The sequence below is a fragment of the Trifolium pratense genome, linkage group LG2 (assembly GCF_020283565.1).
Source record: "Trifolium pratense cultivar HEN17-A07 linkage group LG2, ARS_RC_1.1, whole genome shotgun sequence".
NCBI classification, from domain to species: domain Eukaryota; kingdom Viridiplantae; phylum Streptophyta; class Magnoliopsida; order Fabales; family Fabaceae; genus Trifolium; species Trifolium pratense.
In genome coordinates this window covers 28,505,077-28,517,954 of record NC_060060.1, presented here as the reverse complement: position 1 = coordinate 28,517,954, position 12,878 = coordinate 28,505,077, and the positions used below count along the sequence as shown (strand labels likewise).

Below are 12,878 nucleotides of genomic sequence, written 5' to 3'. Positions count from 1 at the left end.
CAAAGATTAGAAACATATTAAACATGTTTAGGAGAAAATTTAGGTAAAATACCATACATTCTTTTTGTCTGTTTTCCACTTAAAATTGACACATCAACAATTGTTTCCATGTTAGTTTTTAATAAATTAACACTAAAAATGGAAACATAGGATGCGTGGTAAAAAAATTGTTGATGTGTCAAATTTTAAGTGGAGAACAGGACCAAAATGATGTATGATATTTTACCTAAGTTTTCTCCTTTAATTTACTATATGTTTGGATTGATGGTACATAATGAAACGGAATAGAATGGAATAAAATGGAATGGAATGGAGCGGGACAGAATGGAACATAAACTTCATTCCATTGTTTGGACAATTTTATAAAGTGATTGTATTCCATTCCATACACCCCAAATTCGAGGGGAAGAAAAACGAGAGAAAATGATGGAATGAATACCATCATATACCACTCCATTCCACTCAATTTTAAGTCTTATACAATATATATTTAAATATTTACATAATTATTTACTTAAAAAATATTTTATTCTTCTTCAGTCATTTTTTTAAGAAAATTATTGTAATATATAACTCCTCCAAAATTCGCCCGTGCATCGCACGAGTAAAAGAACTAGTGCTACTTAAAATAGCATTTCATAAAACGTTACATGCTAATTAGATAAACTTGTTACCAAACACGTCAATTTTTATAAAACAAGCTTATAAGCTAGTCATAATGTAACCAAAAACTTCTGCCTTTCTAATTCTAGTTTCAACGATAACCCAAGTTAAACCAGAATGAGAGCTCCTAAGCAATCCATGTTTCCAAATGAGAAAGTGTGTCTTCAAATTCTCAATGCATTATATGATACATACATCAAACACGGAATTTTATTCTTGTTTGTTCAAAAGCCTTTCACACGTTTTCTTGGCATGGATTAGTAGCTACACCATGCAAGCCTTTTGCTATTAATTAGTGAGACATTTGAATTTGTCATATGGAAGGTAATGATATTGGGTACAAAATAGTTAGGCACTGTAAGGAATAAAAATGGCTTTTTATTGAGACAGGGAGGAACAATGTCTCACCCAATTTAGTTATTAAAATTGAGGAATTTTTTTTTTGTGCGCTCACGCGTGTGTGTATAATTTGTGCTGATTCAAAAAAAAAAAGTATCCAAGGACTGTGATTAAAGCGGTAGGTCTGTTTTAGACATATATGGACTGCTAAGGATTCAAAATCGCTAGTCTAAGCATCTTTTTATTGAGACTAATGATGACAAATAATCTTTTGAGACCGCTGAGTCCTGGGGCTCTCTACTAGTGTCGTCAAGCCAAAACCGTAACTTTTTTTTTGAGTTATTTGGAATTTTAATGAAGTGTGTTTATGTCTCAAATGTTAAACTCTAAATTTTTTTCTGATGGCAGAGTGTTTACGTTTCCAGATTTGGCAGTTAGTTATCGTGCTTCAAAAGTAAAAAAAAAAAAAATTATATTTGCACTCTCTCCTCCCAATTTATTGTTTTTGTTGCAAAAGTTAAAAAAAAAAATTATCCAAAAAATTATCAACATTAAAGATAAGATTTTAATTAGGATTTAATTGATATGTACCGACGTTACACTATCAATCAATATCAACTATGTTTTTCGCCACATCACCTCACTTCCCCACTTTCTTGACATGATGGCAAAATGTTGATTATTTATTGGACGATCGTGTAAAACTATTTTACACCGTCACTACATATCAATTAAACATTATTAATTATTTCATAAAAAGTAATCAAAATTACATGCTATGAAAGAGGCTATCCATTGTTAATTTGAGTGAGTTCAATTTGAAAGAGACTCAAAGTTGTTGGTTGACGCTATCCATTCGAGAAGACAGAACAATTCAAAATTTAGTTTAATTGTTAACGACATTATTTTTCTTATGTAAACTTTGATGTTAAGTTTGTTAGAAGACAAATAAATTTGGTTGCTCATACTCTTGCTAAAGCGGCCAATGTTTGAGTTAGTTTCCTTATATTTGAAATTTATTCCGTTATCGAATATTTATTAACTAATGATATGAATTAATTTTGTTTGGTTAAAAAAAAAAAAAATCAAAATTGAATGTTTAAGAAATTAGAAAAATGGAAATCAACACGTGATCTCTCTTTCTTTCACTTTGAGACACATGAAATGCAAACCATTTCACCCCTCACCACTCTTCTCTCTCAAATCAAACAATGACTCCACTACACTACACACACCACTACCCAAATCCCCATCATTTTGGCTCATTTTATTTTGCTTTAAATTAAGTTTGTTAGAACCCGAGTTAGAGAATGGGTTAGAAAAGGGTAACCATAGTTAAAAGTTTGGAAACAACTATAGAAATTGTTAGTTAGAACTATGGTTAAATGTTGAAAAATTAGAGAATTTAGAAAAAAAACTTCAGTTTACTCATATTCTTTCCATTTCTATTCTCCGTTTCTTTCTGTAACGAAATCAACATGTCTGAACCTGTTTCCAACTCTACTCTCACCACAGTCGGAACTTCCGCTGCCACTTCCGACCCTACTCTCACCACCGTCAGTACTTCCGCTTCCACTTCCGACCCTACTCTCACCACTGTCGGTACTTCCGCTGCCACTTCCGACCCTACTCTCACCACCGTCTGTACTTCCGCTACTTCCACCGAGCTTGATGCCGTTAATTCCGGTGATGATGATGATACTGATGATTCCGATGAGGATTCCAGTGATGATGATACTGATGATTCCGATGAGGATTCCGGTGATGGTTACGTAACCAGAACGTACCAGAAATTCTGTTACGATCTTCGTAATCCTCATGCGCAACCACTACCTCCTCCTCCTGATTTCGATGCAGTAACCAACTTCATCCATTATTTCTTTTATTATTATTATTATTATTATTATTATTATTATTATTATTATTATTATTATTATTATTATTATTATTGAATTTTATTATTATTTTTTTGTTGTTGTTTCCACTATATGATCGATTTTGCTTTTAAATGAAATTGTTAAATGAAGTTGTTAATAAATATTATAATGATTTTACCGAAGTTGTTACTAAATACTACTATAATTAAATAAGAAGTGTGTATTATTATAAAAGAATAAATAATAAGTGTGTATTATTAAAAAAAATAAAAAATAAGAAGTGTGTGGTACATAATATGGTAGTGGTAAGTAATCTTCATTGAATTGCTATGTCTCTTCGTTTTGATTTTGTTGAAGGTAGTAAGTAATCTTAATTGAATTATATACCCTCTGATTTTGATTTTGTTGTCTCTTAATTTAAGGAGTAGTATTTTCCCAAAATAAAAAACATTAAGAAGTAAGCAGTCTTCATTGAATTAATGTGTGTGATTTTTTTAACAGGTGAAAATCATCCACTCATCGGCTAAACCGTTATTTTTTGATGATGACCCTGTTGCACAGCTAGACGCTGTGACCAAGTTTGCTACGGTATTGTCAATGGGATCGCATGATTTTATCGATGAAGTCCTGAAAGTACCAAATATTGTCGAACAATTGTGGAAGTTCTCGGCACAGAATGATTACCCTGAACTGAAGGTATGACATTTTTCCTTCATGTCTGCTCTGTTCAAGAAATTACCCTGAAACGAAAGAAATAAGATTCTGTGTCGTTACTTATTGCAACCCTCATTGGCAGCATTGCATACTTTTTGGTATGACTGTTCATGGTTCGGTTTTCAGAGAAAACTGAACCGAACTGAACTGTCGCGACAGTTCTATATAACTGAACTGAACTGTCAATAAGTTGTCATGAACCAAACAGAACTGTTATAACATTTTAGTTAGCCGGTTAACTACTTCCGAACCGAACCAAAACTGAAAAATTGAACTAATGTTATGTTGACTGTGGAAAACTGGGAAACCGAAAATAGTGGAAAATTGAAAAGATCCGCATTATTTTTGGAAGCATAGGAGTCGAACTGTCATAAGACTCACAACAGTTCTATAAATTTAGATCAGGTACCTCAATTTATATTTGGAAGCATAGGAATATATGAAAGATCCACTATCTGTTTCACTTTTCACTGCTTATAGCTATTGATGCTTTTGCCAACAAATCACAACATAGAAATGAAAGGTAGAAGCTGCATCTGGTATACTTAATTACAACCGAACCATTTCAAATTTTCGTTTTCAATTTCAGGTACTGTGTAGTAAATTCAAATCTTTGAGCCTTCACTTTCCATCTTTGAGCTTTCTGTTAATGATAAGGACATAGAAGGAAATTCAGTTGCTTGCATCACAAGTCTGTTAGATTCTAACTGTCAACAACTGCTTGTAACTAACTAAGTTTGTTAGGATATAGTTAGTTAGTTGTTAGAGCATATGTGTAATCATAGTTTGTATATAAGAGATGATTTATCATAAACTCATTAGATTTGTGAATATGGAAAATTTACTTTCTTCTCTGCTTATGATTTTTTCTTCTTTTCTCTGCATAAGTCAGTTCCAAGCTTATAGCTATGGAGTTTATCTTCAGTTTTCACACTTTCAACTACACAGTACCGAAAACTAGTTATGAACTTACTGTGGATTCACGGATATGTAGTTCTAAAGCTTGATGATGTTGGTTCATGAAGACTCTTTGCTGAACAATATTTATTATATTGTATAACATATTTTACATTATTATATATGTAGGAGATGGCGCTATGGGCTCTCAACAATATAGCCGCGGGATGGTGTCAGCATACGAGAGTTGTAGTTGCAAGTGGTGGTATTCCAAAGCTTCTGAAGCTCTGCATCAGCAAAGAGAGTCTCATTGTTAAAATGCAGGCAATATGGGCCTTGGGTAATATTGCAGTTTATTCCCAAAAAACAAAGCATCAAATTTTGGAATTGGGTGCCACCACTCTCTACCCTTTAGTATGTATGCTGAAGGATACAACTACAGACAAATCACTCTCCTCGGTTATTATGTTTGCTTTGCTAAACTTTTTTCGTGAAAGGATTCCGTCAAAGCTTTACTTCCAACTGCAACCTCCTATCAGCGTTTTAGTTTCGCCTACTCTTGTGGATATTTTGTCTATGGAAAACACAAGAGAAGAACTTGTACTAATAGCTCTTCATATGTTTGCTTGTTTTTTGGCAAGCGGTCTTTATAAAAAAGACGTGGACAAAGCAAACATGTATGCCCAAATTCCAAAATTTCTTGTGTAAGTATTACTATCTTTTTTGTCTTTTTTCATGGTTTCTTTTGCATGTTGAACCGACTGATTTTATTTATTACAGGCATCATCCAAAATGGAAGGAAGTTCCCAATTATGCACTGTTGATCATAAGGGATGTGGATGAGTCTAACAAACAGGTAGAAATAAATATTGAAATTACTTTTTCCCAGTAATGAATAATAGTATAATTTAGCATCCAGACAAAGTTGAGTTTGGCTTCTCGAGGAATTCAGGTAGATGGGGGGTTAACTAATTGTGTTCATTGCTTAGGGGCGGAGGAGTCCTCCCTCCATCTGTTTCTCTTCTGCGATTTTGCGTCAATAGTGTGTGGAGGTCTATATTCCGTTGGCTTGGTGTGATCATTGTTATTCCTCCAAATCTTTTTTCTCTATTCAAGTGTCTGTCTGAGGCAGCGAGTAATAAAAGAATTAGGAAAGGTTTTTGGTTAATTTGGCACTCCACGCTATGGGTGATTTGGAGGTCCAGGAACGATATTACGTTTGCAAATGGTGTGAAAGATCCGGCGAAAGCAGTGGACGACATCAAAATGTTGTCGTGGCGATGGGGTTTGGCACGGCGGAAGGCGGAAGATTTCAATTTGTTTGTTCTATGAATGGTGTTGGGATCCCGAGAAATGTTTACTGTGAAGATAAATGTGCGATGTTACTCCCTGTGTTTTTTGCGGCGGCTGTTACTTTGCGGTCTCCGCAAGAGGCGGGTGTTGCGGTTTTGCATCTTACTGTTTTGCCTCTTGACACTGCTTTTCTCGGTTTTGTGCCTTTTCCTTTAGGACTTTGTTATTTCTGTTCTGTTGCCTGTGTTTGCTGCTGTGAGGTTCCTGTTTGTGTGCATCAGATTTTGGCTTTGTTTTAGGGGGTTTGGAACTCTTGCTCCATGTGTTTATTGTCTTTGTATCTTGTTTGTACTTCTTGTACTTACTTTGATTAATAAATTTTGCCTTATTAAAAAAAAATATTGATCTCTCTTGATTTATTGTATCGCCGTTTTTTCAGGTTTTAATCGACAATCAAGTTCTCTTGGGCCTTAAACATCTCATTGAAGTTGAAGGCCTTAATAAAAGAGGTGGTGACAAGTTTATCCGCAAAGGTGTTTGTAGAGCAATTGCAAACTTTACCGCTGGGACAAGCGGTCAATTACAGGTTAGAGGATTTGATATCCATTGATTTAGAGGATAATTAAATCCCTTCACCTTACACTTTAACATTTCCAAGACATCATTTGAATATGTTCTAACCAATCTTCTGTAAAATTATCCTTGTTCCTAAAAACCTTCTCGTTCCGACCTTTCCAAATAATCCAAATGCACGCGATTTCAACCGAGATTTTTGCCACAATATACTGCAGTTCAACTTTGACAATGAAAATAGTTGTGTTGCTGCTTCTCTTTTAGACTTAATTTCCTGTTCTGACAGTGCTGCAACTTCAAGAGATTTCCACTTTTCTTTCACAAAATTATGATACCCTTCCAATTCACTCCAATTCGCCGCTTTCTCACGGACAAGGATTGGACAATGATCTGAGAGCCCTTTGTCCAAACACCATTGAGAACATGCTGGCCATTGAGATAGCCCTCTGAAAATAAGAACATGTCGATATGACTCATAGCCGAGCCTTCTAAATTTGACCATGTGAATCTCCTACCAATTAAAGGTAAGTCAATCAGTTCTGCTTCTGACATGAAATTCTCAAACTCAACCATCTTGACCCTTGTTAAGTCTCTCACTCTTTTACGTTCTGATTCCGACTTAATTGCATTAAAGTCTCCCATCACGCACCATCTAGCTCTAGGTTTTGATCCCACCAAATCTGACAATTTTCTCCAAAGCATTCTTTTCCCATTAGCGTCATTCTCCAAAGCATTCTTTTCCCATTAGCGTCACAAGGCGCGTAAACATTCACTAAGAGAACATTTATCCCTTCTTGTCCCCACTGGCCTTCCATACAGATGAAATGGTCTCCAATAATTTCATTTTGCTTGTTACATATTTTTGGATTCCATAACTATAACAACCCTCTTGATCTTCCTACTGATGCCTTGAAAGAGTAATCAACTTCACTTGAACCCCACAAATTCCTCTCCACATTCTCCATTTTAGTTTCTTGAATACATATCATATCCAGGTTATTTTTTCTAATCAAATGAGATACTTCTTTCTTTTCTTACATTATAGCTTACTATCTTCATTATAGTTGAAATTATCCCCCAACTCAACCCTAACTTCACCTCCCTTTTCCTCCTCCCTTCTTATTTTTCTCTGCTACCTTCTTACCCCTCTCTTCTTGGATAATTAGTTGTTGCAAGATTTCCCCTTCCTCTCCATTCTTAACCACTCAAATCTCTTTCCCAAAGTCCCATACTCCTTGACAAAATTTCTCTGGCTTCACCATGAACTAACTTCCATGCATCTCTTTCTAAATCATTAATAAAATTGGACTGAATTGAAGTATGTAATACCTGATTTTTATCAACTCCTTTTCTGTTCTGCAACCTTTTCTCAGCTTTCTTTACTTTTCTCCACATTTTTCTTTTGTCATCAAGGATGTTTTTTCTTCTCCTTCTTCTCTCCGTGAAATCCGTTCCTATTGCTCCACATGAGAAGACCATTTCAATTTGAGACTTATTTGTTTCTTGTCTTTGAACTTCCTCACAACTGCATGTTTCCTTGTTGATGTCCCCATCTTGTTCTTCATCTAGGATTTTTTTCCTCCCTCACTTAACTCGCCCCTTGCTCTTTCAATTTGTTGACTTACTGTCATGGCAATTTGATTTTCGTTTGGACCTTCTAAATAATTCTCATTCCCGCCATTTTCCTTTATGTGATATATATGGGTAGAACAATTAATGAGAGGTATTTTTGGAACAATAACATTAAATAGGGTTAAATTTGGTTACTTTTGCTTATATTTAAGACCAAATTTTTTTGTTGACTTGTGCTTATTGTAAAGTTTGTACTTAAGTTTGTGGTATAGTGAATGTGATAAAATAGAGTAATCTCATAGGAACAACTGAAATTGACAATTTTATTTTTCCTTCTTTTACTTTTGTAACAAAAACATATATTTGATCATTGTAGGCTGTGATTGATATGAAGCTTATTTCTCCTCTGCTTGATCTCACGAAGAGTGAGTCTGACATTAAGGAAGTGGCTGCATGCGTTATATATAATGTCACTCGTGGAAGTAGTGAGCAGATGATGTAAGTTTAAACATCATATTTTGTTTTTCGATATATTGTTTTTAAATTGGTATGTATGACAATGTTGTGATGAAAAATTAAATGATTGACATTATTTTAATAGGTCATTACCGGGTAAGGAGTCTATTGAGGTGCTTTGTGAGCTGTTGAGTAGCACAGATCAAAAAATTTTGGAGTCATGTCTAAAAGGATTAGACAACTTATTGGCTAACAGTGCTATGGCGGAGATTTTTTTCGAGATGGTTGATGAGTCAGTACTCGATTATGGAGGAGTAATAGATAAGTTGATAGCTCTGAAGAAACATGACAACACAGAGATTGGTGACATGGCTAAAAAGATTGAGGACAAATGGATTGCTCATTAGGTTAATACACGGCTAGGAAGATTTGGACTGATGAATAGTTAATACACACGTGTCTTTGTGTGTTGAAAAACTCTTGGATTTGGTACACACTACACTACACTACACATTATGCCTTGAATTTTTTGGTGAAATCTGCCTTGAATTTTTTGGTGAATTCTTAACTACTCATTCAAAGTGAGTGGCTAAATTTACCCAACTTAGTTGTCAAAAGCATATTGGTCTAGTAAATCTTACTTTCTATTCTCATTAAAAAAGTGTATAATTTTCTATTATTGGCAATTTATTTTATGCAATTGCAATTCAACCCCTTACATTAATGTTCTCCTATTACCAAAAACACAAGAGAATTTATGTTTCAAAGCAACTTCTTCTCTCACATTAACCTTTTTTTTACTCATCTCTCACATTAACCTTGCTCAGCACATTTCCCCCTTTGCACTTCAACATTTTTTGTTTTTTTGGTGAAATGCACTTCAACGTATACACTACTAGTACAATAGTATCTACTATTTTTGTACCTGTAGTACCACCAAACTTCTAAGGGCTCGTTTGATCCCGCTTTTTTTTAGAGCTTATGCAAACAATTTATGTAATATAAATTAGGTTTTATGCTATTAGTGAAAATTATAATTTTATAAGCTATTTTATCATAAACTACTTTGACAAGCTTATAATAATATATAAAAATTACATAAACAACTATAGCACACAACCTATTCAATTTCAATCTACAAGTCCTTTTATAAGCTGCTAGTCTTTTATTCCACAGGCAACTATAGCACGCACATTTTTTTGTTGTTGAGCGAGACACACAACTAAAACAATTTTGTATCTTTTTACATTTGATATATTTTTTTATCATGAGGAACATTACAAAAATAAATAAATAAATAAATAAATTATTGTTCAAGTTAGACAATATTTTAGGAAAAGACGTTTTTATTTCTAGCTTATACAATATACATCATATAAATAAACATAATAAAGTTTGATACTATGGAATTTTTCATACTACCCCTTGCCTCTTTACTTGACAAGTGTTTTTTTTTTTATCTATATATTTAAATCCTAGATAGTTGTCCAATTGACTATCTAAAACCTAATCTACATCACCCACTTAAACCAATGAAAACCTTTCATTTAGCCACATCATCCACTTATATTCTTTTAATGAAAACCTATTATTATTATTATTATTATCATTTTTGTTCATTTTATTATTTTGTATATTTTATTATTTTTGGTTCAAAATAATTAATGTTTTTCCCAACAATCTTTTGTCTTATATTTCTTTACACGGGGAGTTGGTCAATTGTCCCAATATGTTTCAAATTAATATAAATGACAAATTTGATAATGAAATAGTTTATTCAACTCATAATGCTCTAATAAGATTTATAATACAAAAAAACTTATTATGTTTCAACATCAATTTTTTCTCATGGTCAATTATATGTTGTCAAAAGTTATATTAAAGAGTTATATTAAAGAATGAATTAAAGATATTGCTAACAGAGGTTAATGAAGAATATACCAAACCAAGGTAACTTCAAATGTGATGAATAAATAAGTTTTTTCAAATATATAAACACACATTTGATATCTATATCGCATTTAGATAACTTCTATTGTTATTATTATTTTGATAATACCTATTGTTTCGATTTAAAGTGACTACCTATACAAATAAATTTATGATGTTATAGTATAAAACAACGCATAAGACCCGTGCAATGCACGAGTAAACACAATAAAGTTTGATACTATGGAATTTTTCATACTACCCTTGCCTCTTTACTTCACAAGTGTTTTTTTTTTTTTAATAAACATAATAAAGTTTGATATCATATCTTTTATATTATAAACTTGTATACAAGCAAACCCTAAACCCTAATTTGTTTTCCCTATTTTTCCTCCATTTTATCTTGCAATTTTTATTAAAAAAATAATACAATTTTGTCTTGACTATGTTTCAAACCCGCAACCCTTCAATGCAAGGCAATATTTTCAACCACTGTGACAAATATACCAATTGTGATTAAAATTATGTGCAATAATTGATAAGCACCATCAAGTTTAAAAGTATATCATATCAAAATTATTGTTGACTATATTATTCATCACCAAATATTTTTATGTCTTTTCTGATCAATGATTTTTTTTTCTACCGGATCATAAATTTAGAGAATAATTATCGTGTGAGATTTGTAAAGTTATTATCACGTGTGATTTGGAAAGTTATATATATATATATATATATATATATATATATATATATATATATATATATATATATATATATATATATGTTTTTAAGTGTTTCTTAACTAATTATGTCAATAGTATGGTTAACATTTTTTTTCTTTAACAAATAATATATATGTTAGATGGAATGTAAATATTTAGCATAACTTTTATGTCTAAATAATTTTCTTAAAAAAGTATTTTTAATCAAATCTATAAAAAAAAATTGCACTTGACACGTTGTAACAGCAAGACCGTTAGATCAAAAGAGAAAAAATCTCAGTTAATCTAACGATTTTGAAATTGTTGCATCGTGTACGACGCGAGAACATCCATATATGGTCTAACATAGTACCCCACCCCACAATTCAAATCACACAACTTTTGTCAGTAGCATCTAATGATATACACACTCTATCCCTTTTCTAAAAGATGACAAATAACGACAACCAATATTATAAGTGAAGCATTCCATTTTCCTGTTATTGTCTTTGGATTGGAAAAAGATGGAGGACAACCCTAGTTCATCAAGAGTTGACAGAAAAACCATTGAGAAGATTAGAAGAATTCAAATGAAAGATCTCTGCAACAAGGTCTACTCACTTCTGCCTCATCAAACTTCAAAGGTTTATTTCCTAATCTATGATGCTTAATTTTATTTTATTTAATCATTTTTATTTTTATTTTTTTTAAGACAGACGACTCTCAAAGTTTTTTTTATCATATGAATTATACTAGAAACAAAATAAAATTAGCAACTGAAAAAAAAAATTGAAAACAAAATTTAGCGAAGAAAAATAATTAGATATACTTTTCTCCGCTTAAATTTTATGTCACTATTTTTCTTTAAAACGACAAATGTTAATATTGTTAGTATTCTGTCGATAATTTAATTTATTTGCGGTAGGAAGCTATTTCAACGCTGGATAAGGTAGAGGAAGCAACAAAATACATAAAGAAATTACAGATCAACTTAGAGAAAATGAAGGAGAAGAAGAATTTTCTACTAGGAATTCAAAGGTCAACAAATGTGGATATGGATAGAAGCAAGAACTTGGGATTCAAATCTCCAAAAATTGAGATCCAACAATTTGGTTTAGTCTTAGAGGTTGTTCTAATAACATGTTTGGATTCTCACTTTTTGTTCAATGAAACTATTCGTGTTCTTCAAGAAGAAGGAGTTGATATTGTTAATGCTAGTTATAAAGTCAATGGAGATTCTGTTTTCCATTCAATACATTGCCAGGTAATTAAATCATAAAATGAAAAAAATTCTAAACTTAATTGATCTTAATTTTGTTTAATATGTATAGTTAACTCTAGCTAATTGCATTTTTTTTTGTGTAGGTAGGAGAATTTGGTAATGAAGTTGCAAGGTTATCTGAGAAATTGAAGAAGTTTATATATTCTTGATTATTAGTCTAATGAGTTTCTGATTAATTATACAAATTATTATTTATAGGCCATGAAAATGTTTGGGTGCTTATATTTATATATACTTACCATTCTACAAATGTGTGCACGTAATTTTTTATTTTTTTAATAGCTTGCATGTAATGTACTATATGTAGTATATTTTAGATCATGCTTTTTCCTGCTTTCAATTTTATATTCAAGAAGTAGCAAAAATCTGAATGAAAAGGTTTTGATTTATTAGTACATTTTAATAATCATCAGGGATACTCGTGTTCCACGTTTCTGATATCATTAAAAAAATATGTTGGAACAGAAAAAGAAACATAAGAAATGAAAGAAAATTGACAATGAAACAAATCATTGGTGCTATACTTTTTATTCACTTTTTTCATTAATTTATTGATAGTTAAAAATAAAGCACCCTGTT

At 32.1% G+C, this 12,878-nt stretch overlaps 2 protein-coding genes across 2 annotated transcripts; both read left to right on the top strand.

The window, feature by feature from the left end:
- The first annotated feature begins 2,131 nt into the window (after positions 1-2,131).
- Positions 2,132-9,070, top strand: LOC123905530 (importin subunit alpha-1b-like). Its single transcript, XM_045955173.1, has 7 exons — positions 2,132-2,858; positions 3,381-3,575; positions 4,680-5,194; positions 5,271-5,346; positions 6,223-6,369; positions 8,305-8,426; positions 8,530-9,070. Exons 1-7 carry the CDS (start codon positions 2,481-2,483, stop codon positions 8,789-8,791), a joined length of 1,695 nt encoding a protein of 564 aa, XP_045811129.1. The 5' UTR covers positions 2,132-2,480; the 3' UTR covers positions 8,792-9,070.
- A 2,398-nt stretch (positions 9,071-11,468) lies between these two features.
- LOC123905529 (transcription factor bHLH162-like) lies at positions 11,469-12,659 on the top strand. The gene is made up of 3 exons (XM_045955172.1): positions 11,469-11,661; positions 11,943-12,281; positions 12,383-12,659. The coding sequence occupies exons 1-3, from the start codon at positions 11,542-11,544 to the stop codon at positions 12,446-12,448; spliced, it is 525 nt and encodes a 174-aa protein (XP_045811128.1). The 5' UTR covers positions 11,469-11,541; the 3' UTR covers positions 12,449-12,659.
- Positions 12,660-12,878: the final 219 nt, after the last annotated feature.